General features: G+C 40.2%; 1 protein-coding gene across 1 annotated transcript in view; it reads left to right on the top strand.

Annotated features, from left to right (window-relative positions):
* LHFPL3 (LHFPL tetraspan subfamily member 3) overlaps positions 1-6,127 on the top strand; it is a gene marked incomplete at both ends in the record, with an annotated part of 354,501 nt that extends 348,374 nt beyond the window's left edge. The window contains one exon of the mRNA XM_082846249.1: positions 5,775-6,127. Within this exon, the coding sequence (XP_082702375.1) occupies positions 5,775-6,127 (353 nt within the window). The remainder of the gene's footprint in view (positions 1-5,774) is intronic.
* Positions 6,128-20,714: the final 14,587 nt, after the last annotated feature.

Below are 20,714 nucleotides of genomic sequence, written 5' to 3'. Positions count from 1 at the left end.
GACTACCTGAATTCAAATCCTGTTTCACCACTTGTGGGCTTTGCATGACCTTGAGCAAGCTATTTGAAGATTCTGTGCTTCAGCTTCCTTTTTTCCTATACATAAAAAAGAAAATAATGTTGGGGTTGGTGGAGAAACAATGAATGACAACCCTCTGTTCCCCCTCTGCAGTGGACTGAATGTTTATGTCTCCCCAAGATTCACAGGTTAAAACCCTAATCCCAGTATGATAGTATTAGCAGCTGGGGCCTTTGGGAGGTGATTAGGTTCTGAGGGCGGAGCCCCCGTGAATGGGATTCATGACCTTATAAGAAGAGGCTGCAGGGCTAGCTAGCTGTCTTTCCGCCATGTGAGGGAGGATACAACGAGAAGTCAGCCATCTGCAGTTCAGAAGAGGGTGCTCACCAAACCCACCATACTGGTGCTCTCATCTCAGACTTCTAGCCTCCAGAACTGTGGGACCCTCCCAAGCTCTGAACCAACTAAGAGAGAGAAGAGCTGGCAGATGGAGACCAAATATACCCTTTAGGATGAGAAGGCTTAGGTTGAAGAAATGACTCTGGGTCTCTCAGCCAAAAGGACTTCCTAATCTGCACCCCCAGAATCAAACATACTTGTCTTCCTACTTCTGGGCATCACTGGAAAGTCAAGCCCACCCTGTGTAAAATGTACAGCACAGAAGAGTGGAGTATATTCTTCATGTGGGCAAACTGCTCCTAAGGTAAGGAGAGGAAGGGGCTGGGCTGGTATGCAGAATACCTCTCCTCCAGGTATTCCTCAGGGGACTCACTCCATCTCAGTGGGAAGGAAGAAAGAATGGGATGGGGAGTGAAGGGTATTTCAGGAAAAATCCCTGTTTCTAGAAACTAGAGAAGCCGGGACGTAGTGCTCTCATGTTTGTCTTTATTTGAGAATTAAATGAGATGATGTATGTGCAGTGTGCCCCACTCATGGTGAGCGTTTAATAAATGTTAGATATTTATTATGGTGTGTACTGTTATTAACTATGTCATATCAAGATTTCATGGCGTCTGACTGGATCCAAGATAGATATCAAAAGCCATCTACTAGCATTCTAGAGATCAGAACTATATTGTATTTTTAAGTTCTACATTCTGATTTGTAATTATATTTGGCTAGTAACCCTCAAAATTTGGGCACGTTAGCAAGGTACATTGTACTTAGTTAAATGTTTTTCCTCATATTCTGGAAAAGCTTTTTCTCCACTACGTAGCTCTTAAGTACAGGTGTGGGTGGGCTCCTGATTCTCCCCTTTCTATTAAACCCGATGGTGTGGGTTTCACACCAGCTGATTGAGCACAAGGTACACGTGGATGCATGGCGCCCTTTACTCGGGCAATTAGGGCTGAGCGTCTGTGCAGAGAAGCTTCTCTCATCCCACACAACTTTCTAATTCTCCTCTTTTGAGAGCCCGTTGTTTATTTACATGTTCTCTTTCTCCTCTTTCTAAGGGATGTTGTATCTTTTGTGTTATGACCCCAAGTTAAATGCTCATAAAATTATACTGGGTTTAAAACCAAAACTGATCAGGAGACAATTGGTTTTCTCCACTGGACTCTAAACCACAGTACTTTGTCCTGGATTGTCTAGCAACTCAGTTCTCCAGAGGTAAACTGAGGTATAAATACAGTACCTTTTCCAGACGTATGAATACTAGGGTTCAGTTTTGTTGGCCGTGTGCTAATGAAGAAACTGTAGGAATGCTTCGTGTCTCTCCTTTACCAGGTGTTTAGAGTAAAAATCCTCCTGTGAAAGTTCCCCCTCCATAGCCTGGCAGCTCTGCTGGCATCAGTTTCTTCAATTACTATATGCCTGAATAATTGATAAAGTGAACTCAGGTTCATTGTTTTCACCACGTTCCCTCTGAGTGCTTCAGCAACGTGAGGCAGTTTATAATGCTTTTTGTGCAACAGTGCATAGACTTTTAAAAGAATGAATTTAGACCTTCCCTTCCTGTCCAAAAAATAAGCCGTTCTCAGGTTTGCAATGTTGAAAGTCCTGATTAGGATAGTTGGTTCAGCAATATCAGCAGGCCCAAGTGACCCAAATCATAGGACCCCCCCACCCCCGCCATTGCTTTTTTCCTCTTGCTTCATTTCCCTTTGGAGAAAGACCCAATTAAAAACAGTTGTGGATTTTTCTGAGGCTGTTTCTTTCACAGAGGTTATATTCAGCTCTTTGGCAAAGAAAAATGCCAGGGCAATTAGTGGCTCTAGGGAACCACTAGCTGTTTGTGTACTATTTCAGAAGAACCCATTGTGGGCAGCCTCTACATAGAGGTTCCTTTTAGAATGTGAATGCTTCCTAGCCATTTGGAATATGCTTAAAATTGAAATCAACAGTGCTGCCCTCACAAAGGTGCCTTGATTGTATATTCTAGATTAGAAGATGTCATGGCAGCGTTCCGTAAGGACATAGGTTTCTTTTCATCATTATTCTCTGCTCACTTCCAGCTTGTGAGCTCTTGTTTCTCTTTAATATTCAAGAATGTTCTCTGATATACTTCTGGAAAACCTACTGCTGAAATGAAGGAATATATAACTGCGAGTAACTTAGTCATTTTCTAGGTGACATTCTAATAAGGAACCGTTTTTGGATAATATCCCAGTTGGAACTAATTCTCCACTATCCCTCCCAGTCAGGAAATAGCATGTCCAAGTTAATCAGATGTTCTGGTGCCTTGTATACGCTAATGTTTAGTATAGTGGTGGTGCTGCGTCTTACAGGATGATCAATTTGTAAAGAATTAGAAATAATTATAAAGCCAACAGGAATATTATTTCATCCTTTGTTGACTGAGGCATTAGCCTAGCATCTTGCAGGTACTTCTTAGTCAGGATTACAAACAGCTGTTAGTTTCTAGCGGCTCTACAAATCGTGCAGGTTAGTGAGGTTCTGGTTAATAGGATGCCAGAAAACAGAATTTATAATAGCACTCAAGCATTAATGCAGAATGTAATAACCATACCTTTCCTGAGAAACCAACAGAGCCTAAACTATCTTAATGGTTTAAATTAATCTTTAATACACTATAACTTTGGGGAGGGGGCTTTGCCTTTCAAAAATAAAACAGCCAAGTTGGGGAAGTTCGGATAGGGTGAGAAGAAAATGTATATTTGATAATACATTGTCAGAAAATAAAATTTGTTCTGCAGTGGCCATCTAGAAGCACAGCTTTCAAAAAGATAGGATATATTTATTTAAAAATTGGATTTTAATCACAGACTTCACTTACAAAGTTTTGAAAGCTTTTAAATGCAATTGAGTTTCATTTTTTATTATCCTACTACAGAACCATTCAGATTTTCAAAACAGATGAATTTTTTTAAAAGATCAGATCTTTCACCTTAAGAGACAGCCAACAAGAAGGGGGTGGAGAATGCAGTACAAATTCCAGTGCCTTCTGGCCTGAAGGACACCTGGAGTCCACCTGTGAGTGGGGGACCTAAACCTTTTTCCCTGGGAGGCCAAAACCCGACCTTGTTATCAGCCCAGGTTTTATTTTAAGATTCCTCTGGGGCTTCCCTGGTGGCTCAGTGGTTGAGAGTCTGCCTGCCGATGCAGGGGACACGGGTTCGTGCCCCGGTCCGGGAAGATCCCACATGCCGCAGAGCAGCTGGGCCCGTGAGCCATGGCCGCTGAGCCTGCGGGTCCGGAGCCTGTGCTCCGCAACGGGAGAGGCCACAACAGTGAGAGGCCTGCGTACCGCAAAAAAAAAAAAAAAAAAGAGTAGAGTATTTAGGGACAGTAGTGGCAAATTCTCCAGGCAAAAGAGAAAACAGAGATCCAAAAACTTGGTGCATGGACAGGGGATCATGTGTATTTCAACCCACATGAAGTGGAGAGTATAAAGGGGAAGAGGACTGGAAACTAAGTAGGGGCTGGACCGTGGATCCTTGAATACCTAGCTGAGTGTCTGAGTGTTCTTCAGTACCAGTGGGAACCAGCAAGACATCTTGAGCGTGAGCAGTAATGTGTGATGTAAAATACAGTGAGGATGAACAGAAGGCAGAGGGAAGTTAGGTTCCTTTTGAGAGATAATGAAGGCTTAAAGTAAGAGTGCCTATGCAGAGATATTGCACAGGTAGGTAAGAGGAGCATGGCAACATTTGTGATATGGGGCAAAGAAAAGAGAGGACTTAAGTGTGACCCAAAGTTTTGAACTATCATCCTGGAAAATAACAAGGAATCCTAAATCAGAGTTCTCCCAGGCAGTCTTCCTTCCTGTCACCCCTCTTGGTATCTGTCTCCTCCAGACCTGTCTTGTAGAGCTGTGCTCCTGTTAAAAAGTAAGATAATAGTTGTCTACTTCTGGCTTGTTCAGTGAGTTGCAGTGAGGTAAGAGTTGTGTGGGACTTGCTCCTGCCAGCTTCAGGGATTGTTTGCCTCCGACAGTCACAGAACTCTAACTGGGTTGTGCCATCCAAGTCTTCTTTAGTTACATGCCCTGGAAACAATGACCTGCTGGGATGCATAGCCCCTGCCTGCCTCACAGCATCAACAGGATCACTTTCTCCACCCCCATCACTCATCTCCTGGTAGCTTCTGAAATACACCAAGCCTCTTTCCCACATCGGGGCCTTTGCACATGCTCTTGCCTGAGACATCTTTCCCATCTGTTTCACATGTCTAGTGCTTTGCCTGTTTTTGGCCTTAGCTTAAATGTCATCCCCTCAAGAGGCCTTACCTGATCACTTTCTCTAAAGAAGGTCCCACCCGCTATTCTCTGAGCCCTTTGTTTCTTTCTTGCCTATTACTTATTACAACTTAGAATTATTTTATTTGCATGCTTACTCATTTTTTGCCTCCTTTCCTGACAGAACGTAAAGTCTGTGATAACATAAACCATGTCTCTTTTCTTGATGACTGTATCCCTTGATGGCACCAAGAACTGTGTCTGGTACTCCATAGGAGACACTCGATAAGCAGTTGTTGAATTAATGAGTGAACTACCTGTTCAGAATGCTCTGTGCAACCTAACACTGTCATCATTTACCCTCAAATAATTGGATAAAATGTAAAGAGAGTAGCGACAAAAGCCTTCAAATTAACATATTCTTATTGAAAAGTATTCATATGATTCACATGGTGATATTTGGGAAATAGAACATAAGTATTCTCCTTAAATTCCTGAATTTCCATGAAAGCTCTGTGGTACCACACTGCATTACCATGATTTTCGGCCTTTTAAAAAATGAAATAGAACGGAGAATAGACTAGAAAATATCAGAGTGCATTGCATGTGGTAAGTGTAGTTTCAAGAAACTTTTTAGTGTGTATGTTGGAGGTCACCATATGAAACTATTTTTTACTGTGACTCCAAGTCAGTATATGCTCTGGTACTTTCCATGTTATCCTAATCCCCAACCTGGCTGCTGTTATAGCTCTTCAGAGCCAGCATTGAATTGTCATTCTGCAGTGTTAGGATTGCCTGTGGCCTATTTGCAGTGGAAGCCTTCTCACAAATGCACTCAAATTCAATTTTTTTTTAAGTATTTTCTTATTGATCAACATACCTTAACCTCTCTTATAATGCTCAGTCTCACTGAAAAGAGTGTTCCCAGAGCCCCTTTCACTGCAGAGTGCTGGGCTGCTATTAAGTTAACCAGGAAAAAATCACTCAGGGTTGGACAGCAGTAAGATTTGCTGGTTTTGACATCAAGAATTTGGACAATGATTTGACACATAGTAGCTATATTTGCTAAAATGAAATTTATGTAACTCCTTTTCTCTTTTTTTCCTCTCTCTCTAAGCTGCCTGCCTTGTGCTTGGCTGTATGATTTTCCCTGATGGCTGGGATTCAGATGAAGTAAAACGGATGTGTGGAGAAAAGACAGACAAGTACACTCTTGGGGCTTGTTCAGTCCGCTGGGCTTACATCCTGGCTATCATTGGGATTTTGGATGCCCTCATCCTCTCGTTTCTGGCATTCGTGCTTGGTAACCGACAAGACAGCTTGATGGCAGAGGAACTGAAGGCAGAAAACAAAGGTAAGATTGCTTTGGGGAACTCTTACCTGGACACCTCAAACACAAAATATGACACTCTGCATTCTTTCCCGTCTGGTAGCAGTGCATCCCCGCTGGGTCTAATTTGCTGCATTTAAAAAAATTGAAGTATAGTTGATTTACAGTGTTGTGTTAATTTCTGCTGTACAGCAAAGTGATTCAGTTATACATATATCTGCATTCTTTTTCATATTCTTTTCCGTTATGGTTTATTGCGGGATGTTGAATATAGTTCCCTGTGCTATACAGTAGGACCTTGTTTGCCAAGGGGGAGGAGGGTTGGGGGAAGATGGATTGGGAGTTTGGGACTAGCAGATACTGCATCTTTTAATGGTGTCTAGTTCACAGACTTTTCCCAGACTCAAGACATTTACACAATTAAAATAGTGTATTTTTATGTTTACCTTTCTGAGGCTTTCTGAGTCCATGGCTATGAAACAACTTTTTTTGGGGGGTGGATGTGGGGAGGCCCTACTTGGCCAAACAGCAAGTGCTTTCTCGCCACGTATTCAGCTATTTTCCAGGTTGAAATAAATGCCTGGGGAGTCTTTGAGAATCATCTATAAGCATCTTTGTTAAACTGCTCACCATCAATATACTTGAATTCAGACTCAACCTCTCAGAAAGAGGTAGAGATACTGGCCACAAATAGTTACGGTTAGATATTTCAGTGTTTACCTAATTAGCTGAATTTTAAAATGTGTTATCTGGGTAATCAAAAGTCCTCAAATTTCTCTTGAAAAAGAAAATGCCTTCTGTAACACACACACAAACTAGGATAGAAAATAGGACATTGACTAGTGAATGATACATGAATATTCTAGTGTGCCAGTAAGAGCTAGCAAGTCGTTATTCAGGATAAATCTTTTAATTTTCTTTCCACATTTCTAAACCAATTTCTTGGGATAGAATTTTACTATCTCTGTTTTGTTAAAGCCTTAGGTTCATTAAATTGTTTTGTCTTTATGTTATCTTTAATACTTTGGACTTGTATCAGCACCTTCAACTGAGTGGCTCCTTCTTCTAGCTTTTATTCCTAATTAAGAACTAAATCCATCTTTGAATTATGAAATTTAGTTTATTTCAAGTAGTGTTTACTTGAAAAACTCTTCACTGCCTCAACATGCCTCAAATATAAGCATACATTAGTATCTACGTGAATGTCACATGTAACGATAGTGTAGCAAGCTTTATACTTAGAGCATCACAATTTATGCTCATAAGCCATGAACTATAAAGAGATGAATAGAGAAGTCCGGGAGAGGAGCAGTCACCCGCGAGCCCTTTATTCCTCTGATTTATAGACAGAATACATATTAGTTTACTTGGGTCTATCAAAAATATTCTAAACACAAAAATAATCCTTTCATAGGGGAATAGTGCTGAACTTCCTAAAAACATGACTACCTCCCTCTGAGTTGCCTTTTCTAGATGCTGATTACACTTATAAAGCATGTTGCAGGTTTAAAGTGCTTTCAACATGCACTCATTAATTTGGTGCCCTTGGCTATTGTCTTTGTGTCTTGTTGGATGTACACAGACGGGTCTCTGTCCTGTTAACTTCACTTCAAATTTAATAGTAGAGATAGCTCAATATTAGAATAAATTACCTTTCCCTAGAGAATGAATTAAAGAAAACTACTTTGTTCTGCAAATGCTTGATTGTCACCACCACCCAGAATTCTATTTATTCACTGTACAATTCATAGTTATATTGAGAACCTTTAACTTTCCAGATATCCTTTGACCACATAAAAGAAGAAGAAAATTCAGAAGAAAAAAATAACAAAGCCAGGAATGTTTTCACTTGGCCACTGAGAATTCTAACTCACAATCACACATACAACTGAGAATTCTCCTGAATTCATACTTCAGGACGGAACAGGCAGGATTATAGAATAATAATCAACAGTTTCCAAGATGGGTCTTTTCTACCAGTTGATTCAGTTAAATGTGGATGTCTGATCCCTTCTGTCTAGGTCTTTATTAAAGAAAGCATCATTTTCTACTCAATGATATATTGGAAACACCTTGTAAAAGCATTAATGAGAAAGATTAAAATAGGCCAATATAAGGTTTAGGGACTATCTGTGAATAATTTTTCTGTGTTCATCATCTTCTCCATTTGAACGTATCATATTTGGATGTATTCTAGAGTTTCTTCCATCTGGTTCTGAAGGACTAAAATCAGTAGCAGTTCATCTGTATCAAATCAGATAGATCTAATAAAGCAGCAGAGAACACCAGGCCATATTGATGAAATATTTCAGTTCTACCACATTTTTATTTCACAATTGAAATTGCTTTTCCTGGAACTCTGAGAATGTATCAACAGTTCTGTTACCCAGGCAGTTCTGATCCGTAAACAATAGGGTGGTGTAAAAATTAGAGCAAGGTTTTCTAAGCCTTGTATACAATGTAATCAAACCTGCATGTTTCTGAGAAACGGTAGGAGATTTACAGTTGTTGTAGAGAGTAGCCGTTATTGTTTGTTATTATTTAAACACTTGTTCATTGTTAAAACTTGCAAAAACTTAGGTTGTTTGAGGGAAAACCAATCAGTGGTTTGTTTGTATGTTTGTGTATGAACATAGTTTCACTAACCAGTAGTTTAATGGCTTTGAGGTACATGCAGTAACCAAAACTAAATACATCATTGTTACCTTCTCTCAGATTTCACTTCCCTGAGGATCTGTAAGAATAAGTTGTAATTATGAAATTGGTTTTATATAGGTACTTTGCATGGCTACGTTAATATAAATTTTCCCTTATTGAAACATTGTTTTTCACTATCAATTTTTTTTTTTTTAACTGATAAAACTAACGTGATGTCCTTTGATAGCTAAGGCCTCCTTTGGGTTCCAGGGCAATGCAATGAAACAAGAGGCAAATCTAGCTCATGGAATTTTGGAAGATGTTATAAACTACGTGATGCCTTCTGGTATCATGGAAGCAGATAATACCATAACTCAAGCTTTGACTCAGAAGAGGAAATAGGTTATGATATAGGTTATATCACCACACACACTGTAGTATCTTTTACAGTCTTCCAGTTTTATGGCCTGTCAATCATCCTAACAACCTACATCTTATAACAAGTAGCAGGACCATTACAGAAAGAATAAACCTGCAAATGTGGCATATGCCCCCAGTTCGAAGAAGTTTGTCCTGAAAGGTCTCATTATCGTTTCTTCTTAATGTGGCTTTTGTAATCTAATAATACAATTGCCCTGTATATCTAGAAAAGCCACCAAATGAGTTCAGTACAATAAGATATTGCTTAGATCCATAAGTCTTTCCCAGCAACCACCCCAATGGTCAAAACAAGAATCACTGTTACAGCCTATATCAGAGAAGGGAAGGGAATGCAGCTCTAATTGTTGCCTTTACTCCACTTACAGAGTCTTAGGGTGAAAGGTGCTCCATAGGATGCTCCAGAGCCATAAATTAACTGTCACAAAGGTGCTATTCAAAGGGAAAACAGGGAGAGCCACAGATGAACATCTCCACCTGTCTCTTAAGATAAATGTCCAGTGAACTCACCTCAATCCCCTTTTCATGTTCCCATACCACACCTCCCACAGCATTTCATAAGGTCCTCCTTTTCCAAGAGTGTAAATATAATTTGAAAGAGATCTAAGCTGAAATTTATCATAAATTGTGAAATGGCAAAATCTGAATAAAGGAGTTTTAACATTGTTTCACCAAACTGAAAGCAACAACTTTGATGATGCAAGTGTTGTCTTAGGGCAGACTTCTGTAAGAGAGAAAGTTAATCATCTGTGGCGCTCTAACAAACAAAAAAACAAATAAAAAACAGCCCCACTGAAAAACAAAGAGGAGTGAAAACTCTAAATATCCAACTGACTTTATACAGGAGTCGGCATATGCGAGAAAACTCAACTGCATCCCCTGCATGTTGAGGGGAGCCAGCCCTGCAGGCTGTGTGCTGTCCCTGGATCTGGGGCTAGTAGCAGACAGGCAGGTGTTCATTCTTGTTTTGGGCGTTGGGCAGCATGATTTCTAAATGAGCCAACAACCGTCGGCATTTAACCTTGATATGCTGCTTAAGTGCATATTTTAACACACTGAACTGTGAAGTCAATTTCATTATGTAAAATTAAAGTTTCATCCAGATAAAAAGGATTTGAAATGAAAGCTTCATTTTCAGTTTCTTTCATTAATTGTGAAAGGATAAATAATTACATTTTCAAGAGCTCCTATGCCACAAATATCTCTTTCCTTGTCAGACACCATTCATAAAGAGGTCTGTTTCTGCGTTTATGTGTATGGTCTTTGGAATTGCTTATCAGATAATTGGGGCCTCTCCTGAGCAGATTTAAAGTCACTTTGTCTTCTAGCACTTTAACTTCAAATGAGAAAACATGATTATCCATCAAGAGGTGACTCCAGCTGCCTCTTATTTATTAAGTGGTGTAAGCTCTTTAATGCTATAATAGGGGGAGTTAGAATAAATTCATTTTACTTAAATAACTAATTGAGAAATGCTTCAAGATTTTGAGTTAAGGTACCATGCCGTGCCATGGCCTCATTGAGGGTGGCAGTGTGGTCTGTGGAAAGAGTGTGCATTGCCCAGAGCTGGTGTGATGTGACCCGAGGAGCCTTGCATTCATATCTTAATAGTCCCGGAATTCAGCTTCCTTCTCTGTAAAATGCAGACTTACCTAAATGGCATCTGAGGTTTCTTCCAGCTGTAAAATATTCCAATTCAAGGGACACCTTCAGAGGCGTCCTTTAAGGATGCTCTGAGAGTCGTAATAGCTTCTACCCTCAGAGCAATGAATACACTAAAGGCTCTTTTAGGGACTTGTTAGCACTGCAGGGGTGACTAGGAGAAGGGAAAGATAAAGGTCAAGGGGAGGGAGGTCCAGGATGCCTAGGTGTTTCTCCCTCAGCCGTGTACCTCCCCACTGAACCTGCTGTCACAACCCCACTCGTGCACACCACCAAGAGGAGAATGAGTCAGATTTAGAAACTCTGTCCCTTGCAGAGGAGGCTCCTCGCCCCACTAGATTCCCATACTATGTGATGTGCATGTGGACACCTGGACAGTGAACAAGGCCCCAGATCACAGACACAAACTTTTTTTCTGGTCTCAACTCTGGCACTGATTAGTCATGTGACTTTGAACAAGTCTCTTAACATCTCAGAGCCTCAGCTTCACTTTCTTTAAAATGGGAATGATAATACCCAGCTCTGCCTCCTCTGTAGGGTTGGGAGAATCCGCCAAAAGCATAGATGTAGAAGCAATTTATAATCAGTCATATTGATATAGGCTTTACTTATTACTAATCATTTCCCCCATATGACATTTTAATTGATCTTTGGAATAATCCTGTGAAGTAGTTACCATCATCCTAGTTTTACACGTCAAAAACCGAGGCCCATAAAAGTTAAATATTCTGTGTAAATTTTCACAGCTAGGAAGGAATGGATCCAGGACTCAAACACAAATCATTTTACTTGAAATTTCGAGTTCTTTCTGTTGTGTAATAACACAACATGATGTAATCAATTCTTTATGGTTGCTGATTCTATTGCTTTCCACTTGAGTAGTCAGCCCTGTGCAAGTAAGAGTATAGTCTTATTTTCGTTTGGTAGCTTTTAGATAATATTATTCAATCAAAAGTTTAATACACTTGAGAATGGGGGAAAGCCTTGATTTAAAACTCATCCTCTTACTTGACTCTGTAACTTTATAAAAACCTGGTGAGGTAAGATCAGGAAGCGTAGGAAAGAAAGTATCTTCAAGTGCTTTGAATTAAAGCTTTAATAAGGCCATAGTGAATTGTCTGTTTCCCACTGGGATTTGAACAAAGCCCCCTTGGTCATCAAAGCATCTCAGAGTGTGCCTCTAAAAAATGGCATACATCTTGACACTTTTTCAGAAGGGCTCACGTCAGTCTCAGTTGGAGCAGACCTTAGTGCTCATAGAGTTGTTTTATATACTTGGAGCTTCTAATTCCTCTCCTCTCACTCTTCTATAAGCTCACTCCATTCAAGTTCTCACCCCCAGCACTTCACAGACACTGTCTTACGAAGGTCACCCCCAGTCTCCTAATTGTTAAATTTCATAGTCGATTATCAATCCTTGTATTGACTTATCAGCAACCTTTCACAACTGACTGCTGGCACCATCTGAAGGTCTGTCTTTACCTGGCTTCCAGTAGCTGACCTTGCCTAGATTTCCTCTTGCCTCTGTGGGTTTCTTTGGGCTCAAGTCTCCTTTGCTGATTCCTCACTATCTATCTCTCCACTGTATCTAGGTTCATATCCCAGGTTATCTCATCTCTGCCATGACTTTATTTATTTATTTTTAACATCTTTATTGGAGTACAATTGCTTTACAATGGTGTGCTAGTTTCCGCTTTACAACAAAGTGAATCAGTCACACATACACATATGTTCCCATATCTCCTCCCTATCCCACCCCTCTAGGCGGTCACAAAGCACCGAGCTGATCTCCCTGTGCTATGCGGCTGCTTCCCACTCGCTATCTATTTTACGTTTGGTAGTGTATATATGTCATGCCACTCTCTCACTTTGTCACAGCTTACCCTTCCCCCTCCCCATATCCTCAAGTCCACTCTCTAGTAGGTCTGTGTCCTTATTCCCGTGACTTTAAATGACTGCTGTACCCTAATGACTCCCAAATTTAATCCACCTTCCACCTCTCCAATGAACTCTGGTCTCATATACCCAACTGCCTACTTGACACCCTTTTTTAATATCTAAATTAGCTTCTCAAACTTAAGAAACTTTCCCAAACTGAGCTCCTTGTCTTTCCCACAAAGCCTCCTTCCCCCATGGTCTTCCCCATCTCAGTTCGTGACGTCTGTTATTTCTGGTATTCTTATCTACATATTTACACTTCTAGGCCACAAATATACCTCTGAAAATTTTTTCTCCCCCATAAATATTCTCCAGTAGTTTAGTTGCTTCCTGTTTATCTAGTTAGTTTCCTAACAATGAACCCCTCTAGCTTTCCTCTTATTCATGCTGGAGTCTCTGGTGTTTTTCCACATGCTCTACCTGGAGAAGCACAGGTACCAAATGAAACATTAGTGTTCTTGACTTTCATTCTAGTTAAATCTCCTTGGGGCTTAGTGTCCCTACTCAGACTTGTTTTTTTTAGTGTACATGAAACTTTTTTGGCAAGTGATGTTTACATTCTTGCTGCATGTTCACTGATTCCATTGTGAGGTTGAAGAACACACTGAAAATGTAACCTGTCACTTCACTTGCCCCTGGCAAAGGAGAAACAGCTGTTTTTTTTGGGGGGGGGGGTTCTGACTTTTTTATTGAAATATAGTTGCTGTACAATATTATATAAAGATATACAATACAGTGATTCACAAGTTTTAAAGGTTATATTCCATTTATAGTTATTATAAAATATTGGCTATATTCTCCGTGTTGTACAGTATATCCTTGTAGCCTATTTTATACTTAACAGTTTGTACCTTCCAGTCCCCCAGTCTTACATTTCCCCTCCCCGCTCCCTCTCTCTGATGGTAACCACTAGTTCTCTACATATGTGTCTGCTTTTTTGTTATTTTCACTAGTTTGTTGTATTTTTTAGATTCTGCATATAAGTGATATCATACAGTATTTGTCTTTCTCTGTCTGACATTTCTCTGACTTATTATTATTAGCATAATGCCCTTCAAGTCCATCCATGTTGCTGCAAATGGCAAAATTTCGTTCTTTTTTATTGTTGAATAGTATTCCGTTTGTGTGTGTGTGTGTGTGTGTGTGTGTGAGTGTGTGTGTATCACATCTTCTGTTTTTAATGTCTGGTAGGGGAGGTAAGGACACAGTGCCAAGCGGATACTGCTGAGATAAATAAATGTTGAGATTACTTGCAGAAATAGGTGTTCTATTAGTGCTTTACAAAATATGACCACCCCCCAACAAAACCCCGCAAATTACATTTTTTACTCTAAGTTTCTTGAGAGCAAGGACTATGTCTTATTTATCTGTTATATCCAGTATTATAGTTCTCAGCACATAGTAAATGCTTAATAAATTTAAGCACTTGTTATTGTTACTTTTATTGAATCAATTCCATGAAAGAATTGTGTAAGTAAATGTCCCATTTAACATGTTCCCTGCACACGAAGCAGTTTGTCTCTTACTTCATGGATTGCAAAGGAAATAAATTTGCCTCCATGTTACACATAGATACGTATTTTTAAAGAATCAGAGAACGGCATGTTGGAACAATATACTGTAACTCTGCCACTCAGCAAATCAGTGTACCTCTTTAGGCCTTATTTCAACAGGCACAAAAATGTACTCTGTGCTTGCTGTGTGCCAAGCAATGGGCAAAACCACAGCAGTCAGCTCATCAAACATTTCCTCCACACCTCGTGTGTGTCAAGCCTCGTGATAAACACTGAGAGTTCCAGAATGAGTGGAGCAAGGTTTGCCCTCAGTCTCTTTGGGGAGAACATGTAGTGTTATAGGCACTAGGTTATATTTCTGAGTTCCAATCCCGTCCTCGTAGACATGGCTTCACCAGGTCACTTTGTTGGTACCACTTCTGTGAGTGCATGCTGTCACTGACAGCTGCCTCACTCCAGCACCAGTGAAAGATGATGCTATAATAAGCAGAGACTGCTTCCCAAGGACAATTTGACACGCAAGGTTTCATCTGCTGAGAGGCTTTAAAAAAATCAGCCTGTAGAAAAACATCAGTGAGTCTGTTAGTATTAAATAAACAAAGGAGAACACAACTGTGAAGAAATGAAAAAAATGCAATAGATATGTTGTGGACAGGGACAAGTCAGAATAGAGAGGTGGGGAGTTCTCACTTATTGCTAAAGCATTCGTTTTAGAGCAGCCTATTGAAAATCTAAACTCCAGAAACTGTTTTGGGGAAAAGTCCATTGTACCGCCAATGTTATCACCCTTGAACGATGTCTTTCCAGTCAGCCAGCCAGCTGATCCTCAGCAAGTGCTGTATTTATGCATTTCATTGACTTTTGCTTCCTGCTTTGCTGCACACGTAATCTCAGCCTCAGATTTGGTGGGGAAAAATCGGTTTGGCCTGAGTAGATATCATCTCCCTAACTTAACTTCACCACGTCACCTTTGATGATGTGTCTGGAATAACCAGGAGACGAAATGTGAATTCTGACAACTGCCACGCGATGCTGTCTGCAAGTCAGTGCGCTGTCAAGCCCACAAGAGCGAGAGTGACGATGTTGTCAAGCGATCTGAAGGGCAGAATTCAACCAGGGAGAAACGCAGCTGTGGTGTTAGTGTCAGCCACCCCAGCACATGTTCTGACAGGACCACTAGGCAGGCCGGTCGCTGGAGAGAAGCCGGACGCAGCCCCTCGCGGCAGCGGGTGAAGCTGCAGTGCTCACTGAAAGGAGGGCTCCGATCCGGAGCCCTTACAAGGGGCAGCTTCTCCAAAGAAAATCTAAAACACTGTCCCTTGTCCCAGAGAAGGTGACAAGCCCAGAAGAAGTCACATGAGCAAATTCCATCTGCTCACCTGATAGCTTCTCACCAGGGGCTGGCCTTTTGGTGCCAATGCCAACAAACAAAATGAACCAGACGTTCTCTGACTGTCCAGACGGGAGAAGTGCAATTGTCTGGGCTCTGGGAGGTTTGTTTCCAGTTCACCCATTTAAAAAAGAAAAAATAAGAAAACCCTTTCCTGACCTTGGTAAGCGAGGCTCAGAGATGCTATGTAGATCAGTACATGGTAGCAGATTACCAGATGACACTGTCTTGAAGTTTCTTTTTCAGGAAAATCCTCTAAAAGCATGGGTGACTGTTTGGTTTTTTGTTTTTTCTTTTTTTTTTTTTTAATCCAACTGAAAAGAAGTCTTAGTGGTGGGCTTAATAACTCTTCAGATGTTGGGTGAATGGCCAACTCTCTCCTCTCATCTGTACTGGGGTGTGGTGGGGGACAGGGTCAAGCTAAAGAAATGTTGAAATATAATCACAGAGTGAGGACTTGTAGAGCCAGAAATCACTTGGCTCTTTACAGTCAGCTGGGGAGCTTAAAAATAGATTCCAGTGCTTGGGCGCCACTGCAGAGATTCTAATTCAGTTGGCATGAGGTGGATCCAGGTGTGAGAACTCCTCAGGCGGTTCTCATGTACAGCCAGGGCTGAGGACCAATGGCTTCACCCAGTGCCCTCGTTTTATAGATGAGGAACAGAGAGGGGAAATAAAGATCATCTCATCAGTTTGAATTTTTATAATTAGAAATCAGTAGGTAACCCATGAAAATAGTCAAGTTTCATTCTGTAATAGGCTAAATAATCATCTCTGATACAGTTCAGTTGCTGTTATTTTTGGAAGCAGAGCTTTCTGCCAGCCCTGGGAAATCGATTTGTGGCAGCTGCTGTCTCTGTGAACTCGGGCAAACCTCTCTAAGCCTCGTGTGCTCATCTGTAAGGACGTTAATAGAACCTGCCTCATTTTGTGAAAATGAGATAGTGTATGTAAACTGTCACAATGTCTGACACCTATGAAAACTGTTTTTATTTTGAGAGCTTTGATTTTACTTGACAAACACATATATAGAGCTTGTTTGTATGCCATGGTTCATGCGGTGCAGAGCCCACACCCTAACCACTGCACCATGGTCTCCCTTTGTTCTTAGCAACTCTGCATCATAATGGGGACCTCATTAAGATCTAGAAATTGTTCCCTCCACATGTTTAAATATGACGTTTTTCATCTGGTAATTTTACAAATATTTTCAATACGACTGGTGAGGGTTGGTTGGTTGGAGGTTTTGTGGGAAATTTTGCTTTGTTTTTTGTAATCTTCCTGCATGTACTCATATCCCAGGATGATCAGGGGTGGGATGGGGGAGGAGGTATTCCATTATATTTGCTACTCAAAGAGCTCAAACCATATAGCCAGCTCTGTAAATTCAGTGACAGTCACCAAGGAGACCCCATGATCCCCTGATAGAAATAAGACTCACTCATTACAATGTTACCCAATTTCAACCTGGCGGAAAATTCCTTCAGTGCACTGCTGGACAGATGAGAGCCAAACTCAAGGCCTTAAAAATGTCTGTGAGAAGTGTCCTTCAGAAGTGATAGAGGGAAGGGATTCCACCCAGGCAGAAAAAGCAGTAAAGACAAGAATCCCCTGAATGTAGGGGAATACAATCACTTCAGTTCTTACATAGGGTGATAAAAGTTTAGTGCTACTAGGCTAGTATGTGCCTGTGTTTTGGTCAGAACACATCTTTATTTTCCTCACCATATACATGGCAAATAAAATCCATATGTCAAACAAACATAAGTAATAAAATCTTTATTAGAAGCTAAAATAAACTGGGAGGACTCCTCCCTCATTATTCAAAACCCATTTATCTCTGGCTCTCTCTCCTGATACACTCTAAACTGATCCCTTCCCTCACCAGCTAATTCACACCCACCAGGTAACAAATATTATTATTATTATTATTAAAAGATACATTTCAGGTAGTAGCTATCAAACTTCTATGAGAATAATATTTACCTGGGATGCTAATGAAAAATGAAATTATGGCTTTAGTAGTTCTAAGGAACAGCTCTAAGGAGTCTTCTTTTTTAATTAATAAACTATTTTTTTAAAAGCAGTTTAAGGACTACAGCAAAATCAAGCAAAAAGTCTGAGTTCCCACACACCGCTTTCCCCATATACACAACCTCCCCACCATCAACATCCCACATCAATGTGGCTCTTTTATTACAATTAATGAACCAACATTGACACATTATTATCAACCAAACTCCATAGTTTATGTTAGGGTTCACTCTTTGTGTTGTACATTCTATGGGTGTTGACACTGAAATCTGTATTTTCAATAAGTACATTTAAGTAAATGTGTTGCAGTTGATTTGAGGGCAATGCTTTAAGCAACACTGCTCGGGGTCATTTATAATCAGATTAACACTACAATTATAATGTTATGATACTGAGGCCAACAACCATGGCCAGAGCAGTATTGTTACTTTAGAGTTGCTTTTCATACATATCCTGGCACCCCTCAGTGCATAAATAGGATCTATTCCAAAAGTTTACGTCCAGCTTGGTGTTTTGGAACTCAGATCACATACTTTTCATAGAAGCAATTGATGTCAGCAACGGTCAATTTCTTGGATTTGCCCTCCAAAGCTTGTTTCACTCATAATGTTAGAAGAATAAGGTTATTTAAGCAATTGGATTTTTTTACAAAAGGCAATAGAAATGTAAGCCCATAAAGTCAATAGACAAAAATACAAAATAAAAATCTTTGAGAACCGGAGATGGGATGGGATTTTTTAAAACAAAACTTCAAAGGCACAGACCATAAGGCAAAAAAAGATTAATTGAATTACATCAAAATACGACTTCTGTTCATGAAGGACAGCAAGAACAAAGACCAGGTGACAGATTTAGAGAAGTTATTTGGAACGTTACAAAATAGCAATTAACTAGAATAAGCAAGGAATTCCTCGAAATTAATAAGAAAAAAAATCAAAATCAATTGCAAAATGAGCAAAGAACAGGCAATTTGTAGGAAAGGAAACAGAAGGAACTAGTATATGAAGAAATGTCCCAAATTGTTAATAGAGAAATATAAATTAGAAGAGCAATGAGTTGTAAATTTACACCTTTTAGGTTGGCAGAATTTAGACAGGATAACAGGCAGGGATCTCCCTCGGCACTGCTAGTAGTTGATATTGAGTTGTATAAATTGTTTGTATACTTTGGATATTAACCCCTTGTTTGTCGTATCATTTGCAAATATTTTCTCCCATTTCATAGGTTGTCTTTTCATTTTGTTGATGATTTCCTTTGCTGTGCAAAAGCATTTAAGTTTGATAAGGTCCCATTTTTAAATTTTTGCTTTTATTTATTTTGCCTTGGGAGATTTATCTAAGAAAATATTGCTATGATTTATGTCAAAGAGTGTTTCACTTACGTTCTCTTCTAGGAGTTTCATGGTGTCATGTCTTAAATTTGGGTTTTTAAACCATTTTGAGTTTACTTTAATATATGGCATGAGGGAATTCTCTAATTTCATTGTTTTACATGTCACTGTCCAGCTTTCCCAGCACCACTTGTTGAAGAGACGGGTTTTTTTCTCCATTGTATATTCTTGCCTCCTTTGTCATAGATTAATTGACCATAGGTGTGTGGGTTTATTTCTGGGCTCTGTATTCTGTTCCATTGACCTATATATCTGTTTTTGTGTCAGTACCACACTATTTTGATTACTGTAGCTTTGTAGTATAATCTGAAGTCTGGAAGGGTTATACCTCCAGCTTTGTTCTTTTTTCTCAGGATTGCTTTGGCAGTCAACACATGGCAACATGGATGTATAAAAAACAAGATGCTTAGTGAGAAAAAGGAAACAATAATATAGGTAATAAAATACCATTTACATAAATTAAAAATAATTCATATCAAACAATGATCCACAGTGTGTAATATAAAATATATTAAAATAAAAATATATCCATTAATGGTTGCCCATAGAGAGGGGAGAAGAATGACAGTGGGGAATGGGAATAAGGGGATTCAACAAGAGGAGGCCGTGTGGTGTGGGGGTAAAGAGCCTGGGCTGTGGCATCAGGCTGATTGGATTAGACCCTCAGCTCCAGCCCTTACTAGCTGTGGGTCTCAGTGTCCCTTAAGCTTCTTCAGGAGTAAAATGTAGATCACATTATCTATCTTACAGCATCACAATGAGGTTTAAAAGATACAGTCCAAGTAAAGCACTTAACTCAGTGCTTAATATATACAGTTGGTATTCAATAAATATTAGCATTATTGTAATATAACTTCAGCCTTATCTTGAAGATTGATTGTGGGAACATTGTTTATTAAGGGTAAGAAATTAGGGCTGGGGGAGAGAAAGGAGATGGGAGAATGGAGGCAGGAGCAGGCTGAGTGCGGTGACAATTAAGTTTTCCATCTTTCCGATAAAAATCTTGCAGTTGGTATCAGTCTTCTCTCCTTTGCCCTATTTCCTCCCCTTATTTTCTCTTCCACTTCCCCAGTTCCACAGAGGATCCCACTTTTTGCCACCGGGTGCTGGGACAGAGTGATGTTAGGTGGAAAAGAAGCCTGTGAAATAGAGAAGGGGAGAGCTGTCATCTGTGATGATGACAGAGTAGGGAGGATGGAAGTTTTTCTGTGTACAAACCATCCCAACACTCAGTGGCTTAAGCAGACAATCATTTACTATTCTTTAGGAGTCTGTGGGTTACCTGGGGTTTGGAGCAACTAGACTAGACTTGTCTGGGGGTGTTTCTGCTCCACGTGTCTCTCATCCTCTTCCTGGAACTAACAGGCCAGCATGTTCTTCCCGTGGTGATGACAGAGACACAGGAAAATCAAGCTCAATAGCACAGGACACTTGGGCCTCTGCTGTGTCACATCTGCTAAAGTAAGTGGTCAAAGTAAGTTGTATGGCCATGCCTACAGGTGGGGAATTGCACCCCGCCCCTAGGAGGAAGGCACAGCAAAATAACTGGACAGAGGATAGGGAAGGGTGAAGAACTGGCCCATTCATGCAATCAACACAGGAAGCCACATCCTTCTTATGAGTGACAGGCAAGAGGGAACACAGCCTAGCTGGAAAAGCAGGAAAACTGAATGCCAGATGATGCAAAAAGTGGGCCTGAACAAGTCTCTCTCACACACACAGAG

Source organism: Leucopleurus acutus (genome assembly GCF_964270905.1).
Source record: "Leucopleurus acutus genome assembly, chromosome: 9".
Classification (NCBI taxonomy): Eukaryota; Metazoa; Chordata; class Mammalia; order Artiodactyla; family Delphinidae; genus Leucopleurus; species Leucopleurus acutus.
Note: the sequence above shows the minus strand (reverse complement) of the source record. Positions and strands in the feature narration are given on the sequence as shown.